This window comes from Akebia trifoliata, chromosome 14, assembly GCF_017979445.1.
Source record: "Akebia trifoliata isolate Shusen 1 chromosome 14, ASM1797944v1, whole genome shotgun sequence".
Classification (NCBI taxonomy): Eukaryota; Viridiplantae; Streptophyta; class Magnoliopsida; order Ranunculales; family Lardizabalaceae; genus Akebia; species Akebia trifoliata.
Genome location: NC_141388.1, coordinates 11,912,933 through 11,934,566, shown reverse-complemented (window position 1 = coordinate 11,934,566; position 21,634 = coordinate 11,912,933). Strand labels below are relative to the sequence as shown.

The following is a 21,634-nucleotide window of genomic DNA, read 5'->3' as shown; positions in this document are numbered from 1 at the left end:
TCCAAGGGAGGTCAGAAATTCATTTTCCAAGGAAAATGTGCAATTATGCACCACAAAAGTCATATTTAAAAAGAAGAAAAAGAGAAATTCCCAACCATTTTGTTAGTGAACATTTCCATCAAAAATCAGCTTCACTCACGAGTATAGCCATTGGATTCAAACAAAATTTTCATCAACAGCTTTTGTATCTACAAATGGAATTGTTCATAAAATCTAAGATGAAATAAAGCTCCAATCCAACGACTCTAAATCATCTTAGCAATCTGAGTATTTTACAAGGTGGGACCAGAGATTCATGTTTAGTTGCAACCAAGGAGATCTAAAGTACAAGTTCCCTTACTTTAGGTTTTCCGTTTTGTAGCTTCTCACAAATTACAAACAACCCTCCAAAACAAAAATGTATCCAAAGATTTCAAAAAAAACAAAAAAAAAAATTGATACAGCACCGATATTATATGCCACGTGGCATAATCATGAGGCCCGTCAAATCATAAATACTTGGTAGGCTCCTTAGTGGATTACACACTAAAAGTAATTAATTTGAATCAAGAGAGATTTGACTCGGGACCCAACTGTTGCATTTTTATTATAAAAACTCCCTTGAAATTTTGATAATTCCAAGAAAACTTTTCTTTATGAAGTTTGTTACTCATCAAACCTCACTTTATCAAATTTGTTACATAGCAAACTCTAAAGTGAGATCACATCATAAAATTTAAATTTATTAGGGTACTTTGTTATTTAACATAGTTTGGAGTGATTCTAACAATATGAATTTGGAATATACAAAAATATGTTAGGATGCCACATAATTATAAAAGACAAAAATTTAAAATTTTAAAATTTTAAAAATTAAATATTAAAAATTTAATTTTCAAAGTTAAATTTTAATTTTAAATTTGGGAGTTCGATGATCATCTATTTTCAACAACTACAGTCAAATTCAAAAAAGATTTTATTTTTGAACTTTTTCTATTAAATCTGTATTTTTTTCATGAAATCTACAAGTTTGTACCATGGATTCCTCTTTAAGTTCTCGATTAGATTTATCTGAAAAATAAAAAAAAAATGAAAAAAATGAATCCACGTGGCATTTTGAAGGAATGTGGATCAAAGTTTGCTCATCTGTGTTATAGCAAACTTTTATTCTTCGATTCCCCGCCCATTCCGACCGTTCTAGTCTTTCCGTTAACCGACAAAACTTACAGTGCGAAAGCTGAAAAATAAAAGAAAAAAAAGCCAATAAAACGGATGAACTGTTGGTTTTCTCACCGTTGGATGGTCATTAAATCATTACTGTTAGTATCTCAATGATCATCCAAATCAAAAGACGGGACTCCAATGTCCGACAGCAACCCAGCTGAAAAGCACGTAATCACACCTGAACCGTGACCGTACACATCACTAATTGCAGAAACTCTTTTTACCAGAAAAACACCTTTCGTTTTCTTCATCTTTTCTCTGCTCTCTCTCTCTTTCTTTCTCTGAAGTCTGAACTCTACTTTTCTTCACTTCAGGTTAGGGTTAGTGTTTGTTCGTCATGTGAAGTTAAAACCCTAGCTAGGCTTAGGGTTTCTTCAAGGTTTTTGGTGTGATCTTTGTAAAAATCTGGATCGATTGGATGGGAAACTGTTGCAGATCTCCTTCTGCTGTTGCTAGAGAGGACGTGAAATCGAATTTCTCTTCTCATGATCATGGCCGTAAAGATACGGGAGCGAAGAAGACGATTACAGTGTTGAATGGGATCTCGAAGGAAGGAATTGAGGAGAAATACTTGGTGGATAGGGAATTAGGGCGAGGAGAGTTTGGCGTCACTTATCTATGTATCGATCGTCAATCGAAGGAGCTTTTGGCTTGTAAATCGATTTCGAAGAGGAAGCTTCGGACTGCGGTGGATGTCGAAGATGTGAGGAGAGAAGTAGCAATCATGAAGCATTTGCCGAAGAATTCAAGTATTGTGAGCTTGAAGGAGGCGTGCGAGGATGACAATGCGGTTCATTTGGTGATGGAGTTATGCGAGGGTGGAGAGTTGTTCGATCGGATCGTTGCTCGTGGGCACTATACCGAGAGAGCTGCAGCTGCGGTCACTCGGACTATTGTTGAGGTCGTTCAGCTTTGTCACAAACATGGAGTGATACATAGGGACTTGAAGCCAGAGAATTTCTTATTTGCAAACAAGAAGGAAAATTCGCCTTTGAAGGCCATTGATTTTGGATTGTCGATATTCTTCAAGCCTGGTTTGAATTCGAACTACTGTCATTTTCTTGGTTTTTAAGATTTTATCTTTTTTTAGATTGGATAGGTATGATAGGATTCTATCTTGAAAAGAAAAAAAAAAGGCAGAAGTTAGTGGGAATCTAATCCCTGATATTCTGAGATTCTGTTTACTCCATTTTTAGCCAATGGTTCTAACTAAACATTAGTACTGCCACTAATCAAAACTTTTCTGGAAAAAATTTACAATCTTAGACCAAATATTAGCATCTACAGATTAATTTGCAATTATTTTGAATTACATGATTCTAGAAGAGAATGATTTGTGACCACAAAACTTGGAATGAGTCTCTATTTTGTTGGTTTTCCTGAAGTGAAGAGTTTTTGAGAAAGAAACAATTGCGTCACAGCCTTCGCAATCTGTTGGGGAGTTTGGAAGGAGTGTAATACTTGTACTTTTGAAGGACAATTGCTTGATACCCAAGGAACAATCTTGTCAATTTTGAGTCTTTTATTTCTTTGGTCAAAGGTTTTGTAGGTAATTAGTAGAGGGTTTGTTGTATTGCTAGTGAGTAGTGTTTTCACTTGGTTGGTCATCTCGCCCTACCTCGCTTTTTTTATTTTTATTGAATGAAATCTTCTTTATCAAAAAAAGAGAAAAAAAAAAAAAGAAGAAGAAAGAAGCAATTCTATGGAGATCGCCTACAAAGTATATGGATACATTGTGATTATAAGTTCTTGTTTGACCTTCTTCAAGATGGGTTTTAATCCGCATTCTCGTAGGAAGAATGAAAGACTGTTGACTTGACCAGGCCACTTTTTTTTTTTTTTTTTGCTTTGGCGGACCGCACGTACCAACCACCCTGCACGTGTACAACAATTAATATAGCCACTTTATGTGGAGGGGCATATAGGGATTCGAAGGTGTGACCTGGGGAGCAAACCCAGTTGACCATATACCTATTGAAGTATATGGTCTTATGCACAAGTTTCGAATTCTAAGATGGAATTTTCACTTCTAAGGAAAGCTGCCTCAGGAGGAGGCTTGTTTGTATTTGATTTTCAGATATGTTTGTGGAACATATGTTCTTTGAGATGTGGATGATTACGAGCCAGCTCAACACAATTGCTACCTACTCTCTTGTTTGAGATAGTAGATCCTGGCTTTAGATGGGGATTAAATTACAATACTGAAGCTTTTTTTTACTTTATCTTCACCAATCTTGTTATTCCCACTCATGAATGAACATATTTTACACTGCCATGTTTACATTGTTGTGCATATGAAGACCGTAGAGGAGTATATTCATCTTCTAAGGATCGTCTTCTACATACTTAGAACATTATATGTGACGAAAGAGAAGTATTGTGCATACGACATTGGATTGGAGATATAAGCGCTAAAGATGGGGAGGGGACAACAATGCTATTAAAGGATTTTACACTCTCACCAAGATGGCTAAGCTTAGTTTCTTAGAACTTTCAATTCTAGTGGTTCATCAATGATACACTTAATTGATTGCTACACTAATTGATCTCTTGAAGAAAGTTCGGCACAAACCAAAATATAGGCCTTCATATGGCCAATGATCGAGACCAGGAGTTCTTTAAAGCCACACCGACAAGATGCCATGAAAAAGGTCCCTTTTCTCAAAATTTCTTGGGTCTAGATTCATTAACTCTAAAAAGGTTGCCATTTGACTCAATATCTAATTGGAAAGTCGTTGGATGCATAGGAGAGCTAATTCTAATTTCTGTTGTTATATGATTTTCGGTTAATCCCATACTACTTGAATTTGGAGTCGCCACCAGTCATATAATTTAAAAGTTTGTGCATGATCACCTGGAATCAATTTTTCCTTAAATTTTACTTTAAGAAAATATTGACTCCTGATTGGTCAAACCATGAGATTTTGGCAAGGGAGCTCGATTGAAGAAGGGGGAAGGTGTTAGGCACCCATTCTTCCCACCTTAGTGGTTACCTAAACATTGGCTACTTTTGGGGATTTTAGTGTTAAATTGAAGTGGATTTTGAAAGTAAAATCAGAGTGTTCCAAAATGGGAATTCAAGATTATAAGACTGCCGGTTAGACTACCTCAATGACCTTGAGAAGTCTTGGCCTAAGTCTATCAATGCATTTGTAATGAAAGGATGATGATAAAGCTAAGTGCAAAAAGGTGGAATTAAAATGCAAGTGTGTGCATATGGTGTGGTTGATTTAGGCACTTAGATTTTTGATATATCCATGAGAGGGATTATCCTTGTTCCTTTGCCTTATTTGATGAAGTGTAAATGTATTAATGGTATGTGCCCATGGTTGGGAACTTTATTTTTCTTAGAATTTTAGGGTCATCCCATGAGAGAGCCTGTTTTTAATTCCTTGCACCTTAATGTGTGCAACATGATATGAAGTGAAATGCGTGTGTGCAATGTATCCCAAAGTGGGAAGTAGTGTTGGTAAGGAATTTAATAGGGAACATCTTGTTGAAGAGAACACCCCTTCATTAATTCCTACCCTCTTCTGTGAGAATGATGCACGATAATGTCCCAAGATTGAACCCACCAGGGGTTAGTTTAGATGGTAAGGGCGACTGGGTTTGCTGCCCATGTCATACCTTCGAATCTTTATATGCCCCTCCACATAAAGTGGCTATATTTAACTGTTATACACGTGCAGGGTGGTTAGTACGTGGCCCGCCAAAGTAAAAAAAAAAAAAAAAGAATCTCTAAAGATTGAGAATCACTATGTTGGCCTAATGGCTATGGTAACTATCTCATTGGGAGAGATTGCTTCATGGGTTTTTGGCCTAATTCATGAATGCAAAGCATCCCATGGTTTGAGATTTTAATGTTGGCTATGGTAGTATGGGGATCATTCTATTGAGTAAAAGGTGTTGGATTCTCTTAGGGTTATTCCGATTGCCAACATCATGGCCGTTGTGGCGCCAAATGCAGAGAGAATAGAGTGGAAGGGGCATAATCATAAATGGTACCATCTAGATTTACTTGATCCTTGTGTTAGGTTTTAGGGTTTATTTTTGAATAAGTAGATGTTATGAAGCATACATAGAAACATTTGATTATGGTTCCTATGTGAACTTGGGGATTGTTTGGATCAGCAAGAGGTTTTCCTAGATTTCTCTCTAAGAAATCTTAGCTTTTAGTGCTCAAAGTTCTCTCTCTTATTTTATCCATACCACCTTCTAGTTTCATAGAAAGAATTGTTTATCCCCTTATCAAAGGCCATGCATGAGAATCAATGTACAAAGAGTTTTAGATGGCTTGCAATCAGCCCTTGGATGTGCGTGCATAAAAATCTTTGACCTTACAATGTACTCATGCAAGTGTCACATCCCATGGCTTAAAAGTTTGGTTCAATGACTTTATACTGCTACTCATTTCATGAGGGGTAGATGCTGATGGTTGTGCAACACACTGCTTATGGAAATTGTGACACTACGCATTGGGCTCACAATATGGTGTTAGGTAGACGATGTGGCCATGAATACTTCCGAAGTGGGAATAGATTAAGTTTAAAAAAAAAAAAAACAAAGTAAAATCAAGCTCATTGTCCATACATTTGGGCAAGTTCAGCAATATTGTATCATAAACAAGATAGTGGTAATCAGGCAAGTGTTAATTCAAAAGCAAAGTTGGTCTCTCTAGAGCTAAGGAAGGTAGCAATGATTTCCCAACTTAAAGGAACAATTCTTAGCTGTATGATTGATTGGGGACTTCGTGGCGAAATACTTGGGCAATAACCATAGAGAGGGAAAATCCAGGAGGTTCTGAACTAAGGATGGGCTCTTGATCACTGAGGAATATAAGTTGTAGGTGCCCAAATAGAGGAGCTTGAAAGAAGAGCTCGTAAATAAATTTCTTGATACTTATAAAGCAGCCATTTCAGTCAAGAAAGGACATTGACCATCCTTGAGGCAGATTAGTACAAACAAAAATCGCTCTTGTGGGGGAGCATGTGAGAACTTTTCTTATGTACCCGCAAGACTGGGTAGGTTATAAGCAATAGTGACTCTTAGTTGAGTTCTTACTCTTTTCAGGGAGGTCATGCAAGTATTGCCATGACTTCCCATAGGCTTTAGGTTGGAGAGTTAGGTACCATCTTAGTGGTGCTAGACCAATTCTATCATTGTGTTTCTTGGAGTTGCAGTGGGTTGATTGCCTTGTGAAGAAGTTAACTAGGTTATACCATCATTATCATAAGTTTCCCAAGAATCGTAAGCAATAGTCCGTCTACACTTCTGAACGAGTTTCCATTACCTGCAGCCAACTAGATCAAGCAGATTTTTTTTTTTTTCCAATGAGGAATATTTAGGGGCATTTTGTGGGTGTCAAACAAAAAGGATTGTTTGTTTCACTGGTCTGCTAGGGCTTGCAAAATGAGTTGGGCATCAAATATTGAGTTGCCTAGCGGACAACAACTAGCCCCACACTTGGTGGAATGGAGTTTTAAGCAGTTCTTTGAGACCTCTAGAACAAAATGACCAGAGAATAGGTACTCTAGGATTATTTTATACACATTTAAGAGTACTTCATGGATAACCTCGATATAAATATATTAAATTCTGGAGAACCTTTGTTTCACATGGCACATTATTGTCTGCATTAATTGTTTGTGTTCACTCATGCGTGGGGCTCTACATACACGTGCAGTCTGTTTGTTTTAGCTGTTTGATGAGCTTGAAAACTCTGTTTTTTGATGGTTCATGTAAATGTATGTACTTTCAATTTGTTAGACATGATATATATAAGAATTCTTGGAAGTTAAACTGGACAAGAACAATTAGCCTGATTTTTTATCTTGATTTATCACTCTGTCTAATCTTGTGGACATGGATCACATTCCCTTAGCAATAACCATATCTCACAGGTCATTTCATTGCTCACTGGTAAACTTCACTTAGTGGCATTCTTCCATTAGCAAACTTGATTCTGAGATAATTTCATTTGTGTTCTTTTGAAGCTAGTAGGTTCTAGTGTTGTATTATAGGCCAGTATGAAAGATGGGGGATGTTGTTGATGAGGCATGACATTTTCTTGGTTTTGGTTCCCCTGACTGGATTGTTATGCACCGGTTTTAGTTTAGCAGATTCAAAATAATGATCCTAGTTCTGCACAACTACTTTTCTATTCATTAAATTTGTTGAGCTGAACATGGATTTTACTTTCAATTGATATTTGTATCTAATGCTTTTAAACTCTCTAGGTGAAAGATTCTCTGAAATTGTTGGAAGTCCATATTACATGGCTCCAGAAGTGCTTAAGCGGAACTATGGACCAGAAATAGATATTTGGAGTGCAGGTGTCATTCTCTACATTTTATTATGTGGAGTTCCTCCATTTTGGGCTGGTAAGGTTCTTTCTAGTGGGAGTTGTTGATTTACCTCTTCCTATTTTGCCTACGCTTCTCTGTTGAAATAATCTAAAGATTTCAACCTCACATTCCTTTTTTTTTTTTTTTGTGGAAAAAAGAGCTGGTGGTTGGGGGGGGGGGGGGGGGGGGTTTGCTTTTTCTCACACATTAAATGATTTTTTTTTTCTAAAATGCAGAGTCAGAACAAGGAGTTGCGCAAGCCATTCTTCGTGGACTTATAGATTTCAAACGGGATCCTTGGCCAAATGTTTCAGAGAGTGCTAAGAGTTTGGTTCGACAAATGCTGGAGCCTGATCCAAAACTAAGATTAACTGCAAAGCAAGTGCTTGGTATTGTACATCTCTTTCATATATTATTTACGTACCGACCGTGCAATAACAACAAGCACTTCCTGAAAGAATTTATGGAACATGACACATATCGATCGGGTTATCTTGAGAAAGTCTAATTGTATCTTTCTTCCTATTTTTGGAACTAATAGGAAAACACTATTAGCTTTTGAGTTCATTCTAATGGATAGAGTTTCTAAATCTTATAATTATGTGAACAGTGTTACGTAATTTCATCTTCCGACATTATCCTATAATTGTATGTTTTCCAGCACTACTTTGTTTGAGTCATCATGTACACCTCATATAATAGCTTCTGATATTGTTGTATAATTATATTGATTCAACATGTCAAGTTCACTGCTGTGTTGGAACCCTCCTGTACACATCAGATGCCAATGCATGTGTACGAGTATCTAGCCTATATGTCTAACTGCTAGGTTATTATTTAGTCACCTGTAGAAAATTTCCTTCTGGTTTCTTTAGAGTTTAGACCCTTCTTATGATTTTGAAGAAAATACGTGCAGAAGCTGCTAGATTATAGAACTCTTCAAACATTGAAATTGTAGAATTTTATTAAGCCTCACACATGCAGTGTGTGTCTTTTACTGATTACAGAGCATCCTTGGCTCCAAAATGCTAAAAAAGCTCCAAATGTTCCTCTCGGAGATGTCGTCAAGTCAAGGCTTAAGCAGTTTTCCATGATGAACAGGTTCAAGAGAAAAGCCTTGAGGGTTCGTGTCACATTTCTCTAGTCTTTCTCTTTCCTCTTTTTATGTTACTGGAATTGTCAGTTATATATATCTAATCTAAAGGGTGCTTTTGAAATAGGTTATTGCTGACCACTTATCTACTGAAGAAGTAGAAGACATTAAAGAAATGTTCAAGAAGATAGACACAGATGGTGATGGTATTGTTTCAGTTGAGGAACTGAAAGCTGGACTTCAAAAGCACGGGTCTCAGCTTGCAGAGTCTGAAATACAGATGCTTATAGAAAGTGTAAGCATATACCCAACTTTGTGGAATAATAAGTATTACATTTGAACACAAAGTGTAAACTTAGTTTCTTTTACCATCTTCCACAAAATTCCATGTCCTTGCCCATCTGGTTCTTGCCACAACATAGCCTTATCCCAAAGATTTGGGGTCGGTTAAATGACTCCCGTTCCTCCATCTCACTCGTCTAGAGCCAAGTCTTCTGTTATTGAAAGGGAGTCATATTTGCTCGTGCTGTCTCTATTCACATTCTTTGGGTCTTTCTCTTGTTCTTTTAAAACCTTTAACATGAATATTTATTCATAGAGGGGTGGTAATTGGTCTTCATTGAACATGTCCAAACCATCTCAGTCAACTTTCTCTTAGTTTATTGCCTATTTAGAGCTACATCTGTTTTTGTGAATGCATTTGTTTCAAATTTTCCTGAATTGAGTTCTCACCACTGAATGCCAATTCAATTTTTTGCTTTCCTTTCTGTTAGAATTTCAAACAGCATGTCTCTACTATAACATGCCATAATATATTAAAAACAATTTGTTGTAAATATTTTGTTAACCGCAAATTTCTCGAATCTACCTCGTGATTTGTGAAACAAGATCGCAAATGATTTATTGATTTTGAAGAAAATGAAAGTACAAATCTCAGTATTATCCTCTGATTCACAATCAAGTGCAAAAATAGTGGTGATGATGTATGTGTGCGTAGCTTTTTTTTTTCCGGGCTTCGTTATCGGCCAAGAAGGTGATTTTTGACGTTTAAATAGTTGCTTTTGATGTTTGATCTATTGCAGCAGTTTCTGTAGATTTTCTTTTCTCTAGGCTTCGAGTTTTATTGCCTGAGAATGATTTCTTGATTTTCGGAGAAGGGCTCTTGGGCTTGATCTTCTCTTAAATTAGAATCCAAGTCTCTCTTGAAGAGTTTTGCTTCGTCTCTAGAAGAGTGCTTGAAAGCTTCTTCTTTTCTAGAGGGAGTGCATCTATCTTCTGAGAGAAAGTGATCCCTCGGTTTATTGATGCCCCCAATGGAAGATGAAACATGTTAAGATCGAGAGATCCAAATGTAATTGTCTTTGGTGAAGATAAAATTTCTGAACTTTGAGATGGAGAAGAAGAAGATATTGTATATGGTACTGTCAAAAGTGTCGGACTGAGTGATCCGAATATAACTGTTGTCATATTGGAAGCAGTTACATTGTCGCCAAAATCAAGTTCGATTTTTCCCTGGCATGCTAGCTCCACAATCTTCTCATTCCAAACAAAACATTTCTCAAGTGGGTGAGACTAATCACCCGATGACAACGATAGTACTTCGAGTCTTTGTCACGACCCATTTCCTCTGGTCTTTTGGATGGCGGTAGCTTGATCATCTTAAGTTTCAATAGTTCATCAAACATGCCTAGAACATCAGACTTTGGGAAAGGATATTCCTTTTCTCCGAGTTCTTTAAGAGTCTTCCAGGACTTCGGCTTGTTTTGGGATGCATCATCTCTAGTCTCCTCCCTTTGCTTCTTGCCAAATATCTTGGTTGGTTTGGTGGTGACATTGGTGGTTAAGGCTTCCTTTGCTTTAAAAGACTTGGCTTTTTTCTTCTTGTGCTTCCAAGGATCGTTTGATTGTGGACCTTGATAGACAGCTATACTTTATTCCATGTCATGAGCTTGAGTAGCCAATTCCTCAAATGTACGAGGCTTGATCCCCTTCAAAATGTAAAGAAGTCCCCAATGCATTCCTTGGATGCACATCTCAATGGCAGAAATTTGGGAAAGCCGTTCCATACAATTCAAAGAAAGATTTCTCCAATGCTTGATGTATTCGATCACTTGTTTGTTTTTTCGTTGCTTGACGACAACGAGTTCCACCATGTTCATCGTTCTTCGAGTGCTATAGAAATGATAAAGGAATTTCTTTTCGAGTTCGTCCCAACTATCAATGGAGTTTGGCTCTAAGTCAGTGTACTAGTCAAAAGCTTTGCCACGGAGTGAGCAGACGAACTAGTTCACCATAAAGTCGTCGTATGTGTCGGCATTGTTGCATGACTCTACGAAGTGGCAACGTGCTGCTTCGGGTTACCCTTTCCTTCGAATTGTTGGAACTTTGATGGTTGATATTCGACTGGTAGACGCATTTATTCAATATGTTGAGTGTATGGTTTTGAATAAACCAAAGTTGATTGAAGCACACCCCCGTACAGAGCACAAATGGTGTCAATGATCATTGATTATAAATGGTGAACGGAAAGATAAGCGACAGAAGTATGCATACCGTCCTGTGTAGAATGATGTGAGCTAGAAATGTTTTTTTGCAACTTTTCCTCAGGAAAAAATGGAGGTGGTGTTACGTCTTGGGTGAATCTAAGAGGATGAGAAGGTCCACTGCTAGATTCACCTATTTTATCCTTCAGTTTGAATTTGCTAACAAGAGTAGCAATTTGGATGTCTTTCTCTTCAGCTGTCCCATCTGTCATCTAAGCAAGTTGATCTTCAATGGTCGTAGTTCCGATCATTATTGCAGCCTTAACAGATGTGATCCTGCGATAGAGAAGTGGTAGACAGAGATCTAGATGACCCCTTACTAGAATGCGTATCAGATGTAGAGTCCAAAAAGTTTTCTTCTTCAATCTCAGCGCACGTCTTCTTTGTTGGAAACGTAATTTTGGAGACACGCTTCTTGCAGTGTTGATGGAGAGGCTCTACCAAGTGCGAGCCACCAACTGGAGTTGATTCAGGACTTGAGGTGACGATCTTCTTGTTTTTCTCCGTTATGCGGCTATGACGGTGTTGTTGGAAGCCATCAATTTTGTTTTTGTTGGTGGTGTTGATGTTAACTGAGAGATGAGAGGATGAGAACGTCCCACTAGGCGTGCCAGAAATTTGCTTTGGCAGCAAATTTCTCGAATCTACCTCGTGATTCGTGAAACAAGATCACAAATTATTTTATTGATTTTGATGAAAATGAGAGTACAAATCTCAGTGTTATCCTTTGATTAATAATCAAGTGCAAAAATAGTGGTGATGACGTGTGTGTAGATTTCTTCTCTCCGAGATTCGCGCATGATCGGCTAAGAAGGTGACTTTTGACTTGTAGATGGTTGTTTTTTATGCTTGAATTTTTGTAGAGGTTTCTGTAGATTTTATTCTCTCCGTACTTCGCGTTTTATTGGTTGAGAAGGATTTCTTGACTTTCGGAGAAGGGTTTTTAGGCTTGATCTTCTCTTGAATCAAAATCCAAATCTTTTGAAGAGCTTTGCTTTGTCTTTGGAAGAGAATTTGAGAGTTACTTCTTTTCTAGAGGGAGAGCTTTTGTCTTTTGAAAGAAAGTGATCCTGGATCTTTTTTTGAATGCTCAGGCTTTGATATTTATAGAATCAGGTAAGGGTGACTTTTCAATTTTACCCCCAACTTAAAGGACTTTAGCAAAATGGTCTAAAGATCAAAATGGCTCTTCCCAATTCAGGTAGTTATAAAGACTTCTTAGTGGGTTTAGCCCATCTTTACAACCATAGGGCCCAAGATCAAGTTGTTTAATGATTTATCTTACCTATTTAATGGGTTTTGATGCTGGGCTGGTGGCTGTTTGGTGGTCTGCACAGCAACATAGCCGTGTTTGGTGGTTTGCGATCCCAGATTGAAGGATTGTGACAGCACTAACCTGTTGCTGGGTGATCTGCGACTCTAGTTAAGGGGCTTCTTGATGGCTGTTTGGTGGTCTACACAACACCACAACCCTGTTTGGAGGCCTGCGACTCCCGTTTGGGGGTTTCTTGGTGACTGTTTGTGTGTTTGTGAACTGAGAGCTGTGTTGTTTGGGTTGTGTGTAGATTTGCAACAACAACACTGTTGTGAGGGTTATTGGTTTTTTTTTTAGTTATCCATTTGTCATTGAGAGTTATGATATTGTGGATTAACCCAATTTACAAGTTTGTGGGCCCACAACATGATTTCTATCACTTGAACACGAAAGAACCAATAGATTTTGCCATAAAAAGCAATTTTAACAAACGGGCCCAATTTTGGTGCACAGGGCCCATTAGTAACTTTTAGGAGCTCTTTTTATATTTTATAAAAATAAAATGGGTTATTTGTAATTTTGAAGGAATTTAAGGATTAATGTAAAAATTTTGTATCTACAGTGATGAAAGAAAATGTCATAATATGTTTTTCCAAATTGACAACCAAATATGTAAGTTTAGTTAATTTACTATTTAGACCTCCAGTCTTCGTGGATTCTGACAGATAAGTTTGTTTGAAAACAGGTAGATACCCATGGAAAAGGAACACTAGACTATGGAGAATTTGTTGCTGTCTCCCTCCATTTACAAAGGATGGCTAACGAAGAGCATCTTCACAAGGCCTTCGCCTACTTTGATAAGGATGGTAATGGTTATATTGAGCTGGAAGAGCTTCAGAATGCTTTAATGGAAGATGGAGTCGCAGACTGTGCAAATGTAGCAAATGATATCTTCCAAGAAGTAGACACTGACAAGGTGAAAATCCTATAGAAAAATGCTAAACTGACTTCCAACAACACTGCGTTAGACACTGCGCTGATGTGGCAGTGTACACAGAACCATAGATACTTTCCTCGAGATACTAGTGAAAGCATATATGGTTCTGTGTACACTGCCATGTCAGCGCTGTGGAACGCAGTGTTGTTGGAAATCAGTATAGACTGGTTCGATCCTATATTAATTATCTAATTATCTGTTACCCACAATTTCCCCAGTGTTTCTGTCTCATGTTAATCTTTATATAACAATAACTGCAGGATGGACGCATCAGCTATGATGAGTTTGCAGCGATGATGAAAACAGGAACCGATTGGAGAAAGGCTTCTCGGCATTATTCGAGAGGGAGGTTCAACAGTCTCAGTATCAAGCTGATGAAGGATGGTTCTCTAAACATGGGCACGGTGAGCAATGAATAGTAAATAGCCAAAGCGAGGTTCACTCATGTAAAGCATCGAAGCATTCCACGTGTATCTTGAGCATATATTTTTTTCCTCTGATTTATTTGTCTGGGCTCCATTGATTTGGTGGTTCCCTAGGATCATGGAGACATTAATGAGTATAACGCTGGTCCGTGTATGTATGATTCTGTCCATTATACCACCTTACTTACCCCTAGTGTGAATGTTTTTAATTTGTAGACACACCTTGAATCGTTTAGGACATCTTCCTTTTCAGAAATTCTGCTGATCGTAACAATCAGATTTGTACTAATTTTGTTTTGGATAGTCGATGACTGATCAAAAGAGAAGTATGGAAATCTGATGGTTATGATCATTTCACATCAAGTTTTGCCACAAGAAATTCCTTGAATGCCCCTTACGCAGTTTGTTGATCATAATTGCAGTCTAGAGCATGTGTGTGGTGTGTGGCTAGTGCATAAGGGGCATGATAACTTGATGTCATCCTCACCTTACTCTGGTTTATCAATGGCAGCCTGTCCAGGGTTCCAAGCTCTTAACAGTGATTTGCTGACAATGAAATTTGCATTTCTTATCATCTGTGGTAAACTTGTAAATATAATGGCATTTGATTCAAAGAGAAGGTCATATGAGAGAAGGGTATGCAAAAGTTTGATAGCATCACCGAGGTTCCTACACTCCCATTTGATTACCATTTTTAGGTATCATCTTCTTGGGCTCCAATTTTAAGTTTCAAGTGCCTCTGAAGTCTGAACCTGTTGAATCCAAAAATACCTCGTTCTTCAAGCTCTGCCTGAACACTAGTTAAACATATATATATATACAGGGAAATGTTCAGCACCAAACATTTTCGCAAAATATTTTTCAAAACTTGGGTTAGAAATTTTGGAATGGGCTGATTTTTGGTGAGGATGATTTCTACGGTGAGGAGATCATCATCACCAAAAATCAGCCCATTCCAAAACTTCTAACCCATGTAAGACAAAAATGGTTGGGCAAAATGTTTGGTGCTGAACGGGACCCATATATATATATATATACATGAATAATCTGAGTGGCGGCAATGGTTATTTCATAAAAAAATAAATAAAGTTATAGCCAAAAAACTAGTGAAGTTCACCACAATCTCAACCTTCGATCATTTCTGTACTTCACATCTGTATTTCCAAGATTTCATTAATCTAAGCATTACCACAAAGGCTTAGCTCCATAAAAACCTTTATTTCTAAAATTAAGATAATCTGATTTATTATTTTAAAATTTGGTAGATGTTATGATGTTTCAATTGTGTTCTGAAGTAGTAGGATTTTTAAGAGATCTTAGGTGAGTTTAGATTTGGAATGAATGGGTTAAATGGTACCGAGATTACAACATTTACCCTTTTAACACTATATGCACCATTAATGCCAACCACACACTACACAACTCTCAAACCTCAAGTGTAGATGTCAATTTAAGCCCCAGCTTTTACAAGACTATTTCAAGAAGAGAAAGACGGCTTAAGAGACTATCCCCCGAATTAATTACGAGAGACACAAAAAGTGGAGAAGATGATCTCATAAATGAAGCAAATCTCTACCTTAATACGTTTTATGCAGTCAAGGAGAAAAATTAATGTGAAGGGGCATTGAGCGTTGAATCAATAATCGTAAAAGCTCTCATTGCAATAGCAAATTATGATATTAGTGACCAACATCCGAGTACAAGAATCCTTTCCAAGAGAGAACTACCATTAGAAAGATGTGGAGTTGACAGAAAAAATTCTGGGTGGCAATGTGTTGCTTAAAACCAAGACCAAGTTCTCACCTTCTTTTCGGGTTAAATCATTTTTGAAGAAATCAAAGATTAAAAAGTCCGTGGATTTGATATCTGTAAAAGATGGCATACATGAAGGTCCCAAATCAACCCAATCACATGATCATAACCATCCAACCAACCATTTTTATATGAAAGTTCACATCTATCATATATGTTCATGATTATCCAATTGAGAGAAGATCAAACATGTGAGTCCCAACTCCATTTGAGTAAGATCCCAGATATAAGACAATGCAGGTTCTGTCAAACAAAGCAATAAAAATACATTAGTAGCAAGATCCAATGATTCATAATGGCCCTCTCATCATAAATAAAAAATTCTTAATGTATGTGAACCATTGAAAGTTCACAACCATTGATAATTATCTCATCAAATTGCAGTCACATAAGCTGTGCATGGGCTGGGTACCTGAGACTATCTCCCTTGGCGCTGCACACGTTATAAGTCCAAGCTCATTAGGCCCCTCGACCCGGACTTGGCCTGACACGTCGTCACCCAAGTTTTCATACTTAAACCCTTATTCCAAAGACTTGGGATCAGCTAAATTAATCATGTTCCTCCATTCCTTTCTGTCCAGATGCTCATGTTCTTACCGTGGGTGCAAATGAGAGAACAAATAGCTCAATTTGACCAACCAATTCATCAAACTGGTTGGGTTCTAGTGAACTCTGTATCCCATTAACTGCTAGGTACACCTTCAAATCCGGGTTCAGCTATGAATTGGCCTGCACCACTGATAGGTGGCATCATCAATCAGGATGCAAGTAACACAAAAACTAAGTATATAATAACTATGAAACTCGAAGATCAAACACAGATTATAGGCAAGCAAGAAAATACATCTCAATTGATCATCATTCCTGCAATTGAAATCTACAATATTTATAGAAACAAACACAGCATCCTGTGAGGTAGAAGAAAAACTATTCCAGCCAATTTAAAGCATCAATTGTAGATAGATAAATGTCACAAAAGAAAAAAATCTCTAATAATATTACTAGCACTGTAATTACTACAACATCAGTCACCGAAACTATGTTACCACCCTATCAGTTTTTAGGGACTATTACTGTCTGCCTCTCTTCATGCTGCTGCAAGAAGGGCATTTGTACTGCTTTATATTCTCAGCCTTCGCAGGTGTTATCTTCACACACTTTCCATGGAACCACCTCTCACAGATGTCACAGCCAATCCAAAACTCATCGGCATTGTAATTACCACCGCAACTTCCACAGAGAGTTTCACTGTGTTCATCTTCATCTTCCCCATAACCCTCATCAGCCAATTTTGAATTGTTTTTTACCAGACCATCACTAGATCTCTGCCAGCACAAAGGAAAGTTATGTTAAGAGTAGAAGCACAAAATTTGATTCAATTTTAATCAGTCTCACCTTTGTGTTGAGTCTGTTTTTGCTTCCAGTATCAGCACTGGGCTTGTCTTTCACCGGCTTCCTTTCAGTCACGACTTCAAAGACAGTGGGCAGATCGTTGATCAGGCTAAATAGACGCTTCCTGTCATACTCATTAGAACACAAGACTTCCATAAGATTGACAAAATAGAAAATATCAAAAGTATAGACATGCATGGAAATGTAATTGTACATAGATACAATGCATTTATGGTATAAAGATCCCCCCATGCATTTTCCATTTCTAACATTTAACTCTAACGTGCTAAATTTTCCATTATTTTAATAAAAAATGGTCCAGTGTTCAGACTACATAATCTGATGATAAAATGTCATTGCAGTGGACTCTGGTGGCTTTGTGAGGTTAAAACTATGGTTTGAACTTTGAAGTCTCTTTCTTGATGTATGTCTCAGTCAGATTGAAAAATGAAATGTCTCAACTGAGACATTAAGAAACAAATCAAGATATATCGAGATAAACCTCTAATGACATTTCTGGTCACCTCCGAAACTGGGCTCTCTCGGCTAAGAATCGAGTTTATCACTCAATTATGTTTTAGTTGTAACTATGCATTTTCACATCTTAGACAAACTCAGTAAAATTGTTTAGTTTTATATAAATTTACTATGCTGTTCTCAATTCAATTGAGTTCAAGCCAATTTGTCCACTCACCCTACCATCTCCCAGTAAAGAAAAAGATGAGACATTACTTTTAAAACCAATTCTTGAAAAGAAAAAAGAAAAAAAAACAGAACATAATCCAAGGAAGTCGTCAATATTTTGATTCCTGCCAACTAGTAAGAAATTATATTCTCTAAGCATGCCAAGTCAAATAAAAAATGTAAATTCTCATGAGAATAGAAGTATACAAAATTCACTAAAGTGTGGTCCTTTTAATTCAGTTTGATGGTTTGAAGTCTCAAAGACACGTAAGGAGCTCCTTCTACTTCGCTTTCTTCTTGGTGAGTAGTACTTCTTGCCGAGTAAGCGAGTCAAAGAGCACTAAATTCATGCCTGACTTTTGGAAGGGAAGACGGAAGGTTTAAGACAGGTTGAAGGAGGTGTGCCCTATACGGTGTCAGACTGGTTTAAGAAGGTGCTTTATTCATCCGTTAGTTGCTTTAAGACTGACTTGACGGATGTAGTCAGACTGCTCTAAGGAGTTGCCTAAAGAATCCGATAGGTCTTTTTTAGGGGCTTAATCAACCTAATGACTCATCAAATGCCGGTTAACAGGAAATTTTGACATCACTGAATCTAAGAGCATGTTCCAAAAACCCACTCCACTTTAACCCTCTCATTGTGACTCTGTGGACAACGTGCTTCTAAATCTCTCTATTATTATGGATATATAACCAAGGTAACAAAAATAGTTGCTTCATATTATTTCTTGGCTATCAATTTTTACCGACCCTTCCTCTATGAGTGTTATTACTAAAGTTGGCACTCCACATACCTTTTCTTGGTTTTACTTATTATTCATCCATTGGGCCCCAAAGCCGCCCTCTATAATTCTAGTTTTGCATTTAAGAGTCTCTTTAGCCTCACCAACTAACACTATGTCATCCACAAATAACATACACCAAGGAACATGTTCTCTAACCATGAGCAATTACTTCATCTATAACTACAACAAACAGATATAAAATCAAAGTTGATTCTTGATGTAAACCAAGTGTATCTAGGAACGCATTTTTTCTCCTTGTCATTTGTTATCACACTAGCCAAGCCACCACAACTCTCTCATACATATCCTTAATTATGTCATTATATCCACTTGAAACTCCTTTTATTTTCCAATACCTAGTAAAGTTAACTCTCCAGCAACTTTTTCATGTAGCTCTTCCAAGTCAATAAAACCATGTGCAAATTCTCTCTTTTTCCCTAGACATCTCCATCATTTGTCCAAGTAGAAAGATTGTCTCAATAATTGACCCCCCTCCCCAGCATAAAACCCAACTTTGTTATCTCAGTTCTTTGTTGCCCCAATATTAACGTAATTCAGTATGTCCCTTTTTTCCTTATATAGACAGGTACTGCAGTACTTTTATTCATTCATATGGCATCATTTTCGTATTACTTCTCATGCATTTTGATACTTTTATCAGAATACCATCTTGAGTACGGAAATTCATGGAAAATATTGGATGGCCTTGCCTAGCTCCTATATATTGTTTTTTGAACACTACATTTCTGGTCCCAAGCCTAGATATAGGAGGGTTTCATCAGGTTGGCAACGAGTACAAAAACTTAGCCACCTTTAAACATATCTTTAATTTTGATGAAATAACAGAACCATAAATAAACTACCTCCTAAGCTTTGCTTCACCTGAAGAACCCCTAATGCTTAGCGCCTCAGACTTCATTGAAGTTTTACATCTTGTGCGAAATAGTATTCCTACAAGAACTCAATACTCGGTCCTAATCCTCAGAGGACTAAGGCATTTAGACCAATTCTAGGTCCAAGAACATAATAAATAAACATGATTGGTCCATATGGGACTCTCACAAGTTGCTCGTCTTAATATTGAGCCAACCACCCACTACTAGCTGGACAAATATCTTTGATTAAGAAGTCAAATACCAACTCATGATTCACCAGAGAACTAAGTTAAAGGAAAAAAACAAAATAGACTTGCTCAGTTGTTATGCCTAAAACAGTACTTTAACATTATCCAAGAACGGTCTAACAAAAACATTCAAGTGAGCCTCTTCAATTTGGCTGTATAAAATTTTAATTTCAATATCTCTTTGGGTATATTAGTTATCCAGATCTAGGTAGTACCATGGTTTAGAATATCAGAATGTGTCAGATGATACCTATCGGTATCGGCCAAGACCGATACGAAACATTCGAAAATGTATTAGGTATGTAATGGAATGTATAGAATGTATCAGCCGATATCATATCAGTTTTTCATTTAACAGAAACATTCAATAGATACGACATATTAAACCTTCAGTAGTACAAAGGTGACATTCTCTATGAAATTACTGAAAATGTGGGTGATATTCTTTCCAATTACAATTATGGCTAGTGAAACCTTATTCTCTGAATATTTCATAAATGAAGCATTTCGCTGCATTAATAATTATGGTACAAAACCAAACTCATGCTCAAGGATTCACGGGAGAACATCAAAGAACAAATTAGTCCTACAATCGTAAGTATTTGGGGACTCCACAAAAAATAAAGTAAGATTTTTCCAGATAATAGAGGTTTCAATCAAAATTAAGCAAAAAAATTCTCAAATGCAGCCATATAGCATTGAATCATACTAATTAACACACCACAGTTGCGACAAAACGATAAAATGAAAACTACCAAACCTTTCATTGCGATTAAAGGGGGCCCCAAGATAGAAAGCCACAGAGAGCAACCAAGAATCGCTGTGCATGGCAACCAATGAAAGCCAATCCCTACGAACCATCCCATCTCTAGCGAAATTGATACCCAACGCAGGCTCTGGAAGCTCTGGCGGAACTTCTTCAGCAGGAAGAGTGACTTCCCAACTCTCATTCGGGTGTCCATACAGACACAAATTTTCCTTTTCTGAGACAAAAAACGCAAAAAGGGGGAAAAACAGAAAACCTATACTTATCTTCTTATAAAATTAGGCTAATATAATATAAGAAAAATAAATTAAAGTAATAAATCTCAAATTTGAGATCACAAGCTCACAACCAAACCCTAATCTAAAAAAATAAAAATAAAAATTACCACATCCAACATGAAATCGATCTAAAACGAAGGAAAAATTACCTGGATCACAAAGCGAGTAAAATTCATCGACATCTGAGAGAATAATAGCAAACAAAAATGATGCGAAATTCAGAAAAAATCGAGAGAGAATCAAATTTCAAATTAGGTTAAAAAAGAGACAAAGAAGAAAATTTTGACGAGATGAGTACCATTAGTTAATGCTCGAACGATACCAGCCCTTCGACCGCTGTAATCTTTGAAGATCTCTTCTACAGTACGCGGAGGAGAAGACATTGAGGCCATTTCCATGGCGAAAGAAAGATTTGCTTCCAAAAGACTTCGTTTTTCGGAGTTACAGACACAGATCGATCGTTTCAGAGATCGAAAGTTTCGATTTTTTCGAGTTGCAGAGGCTGTACGGATACGAAGCAAGCATGGTTCGCGAAAAAGCTCAGCAGACGAGACCCATCGAAGAGGGATCGAAACAGCGAAGACTATTTTTTTTTACAAAATTTTCGCATATTTTTAATTTTACTGGAAAAATGGGAGTAAGAGTTATTGTCAGCTCAGGTGAACCGTTATCCTGAGTACGGCAACAATACAAGATTTCCTCGATCTTTCAACTTGTGATTTCTGAGGATTATCCATTGGAATGGACCTAGGGATGACAGTCTACCATGGGTGACGATATTATACTCCTCTTTTGGTGGATGGAAACTGAAACATGCTAAAGTGCGCTGGGTGGGTATGGGTACTCCGAAAAGAAAAAAATTGGTTGTTAAAGGGACGATCTTTACGCTGTCACTCTCCAAAAATGCCACGTTGCACATATTTTCGACCAATTG

General features: G+C 37.3%; 2 protein-coding genes across 2 annotated transcripts; one reads left to right on the top strand and one right to left on the bottom strand.

Moving 5' to 3' along the window:
* The first annotated feature begins 1,229 nt into the window (after nt 1–1,229).
* Nucleotides 1,230–14,163, top strand: LOC147386283 (calcium-dependent protein kinase 13). The gene is made up of 8 exons (XM_086423045.1): nt 1,230–1,371; nt 1,518–2,237; nt 7,440–7,583; nt 7,784–7,936; nt 8,555–8,670; nt 8,768–8,935; nt 13,184–13,414; nt 13,696–14,163. Exons 2-8 carry the CDS (start codon nt 1,622–1,624, stop codon nt 13,852–13,854), a joined length of 1,587 nt encoding a protein of 528 aa, XP_086279171.1. The 5' UTR covers nt 1,230–1,371; nt 1,518–1,621; the 3' UTR covers nt 13,855–14,163.
* Nucleotides 14,164–16,494: 2,331 nt separating this feature from the next.
* On the bottom strand, nt 16,495–21,308 carry AL1 (alfin-like 1). Its single transcript, XM_086423046.1, has 5 exons — nt 20,999–21,308; nt 20,850–20,882; nt 20,417–20,639; nt 17,068–17,188; nt 16,495–16,997 (listed from the first exon to the last, which is right to left on the bottom strand). Exons 1-5 carry the CDS (start codon nt 21,096–21,098, stop codon nt 16,743–16,745), a joined length of 732 nt encoding a protein of 243 aa, XP_086279172.1. The 5' UTR covers nt 21,099–21,308; the 3' UTR covers nt 16,495–16,742.
* Between the last annotated feature and the right edge of the window lie 326 nt (nt 21,309–21,634).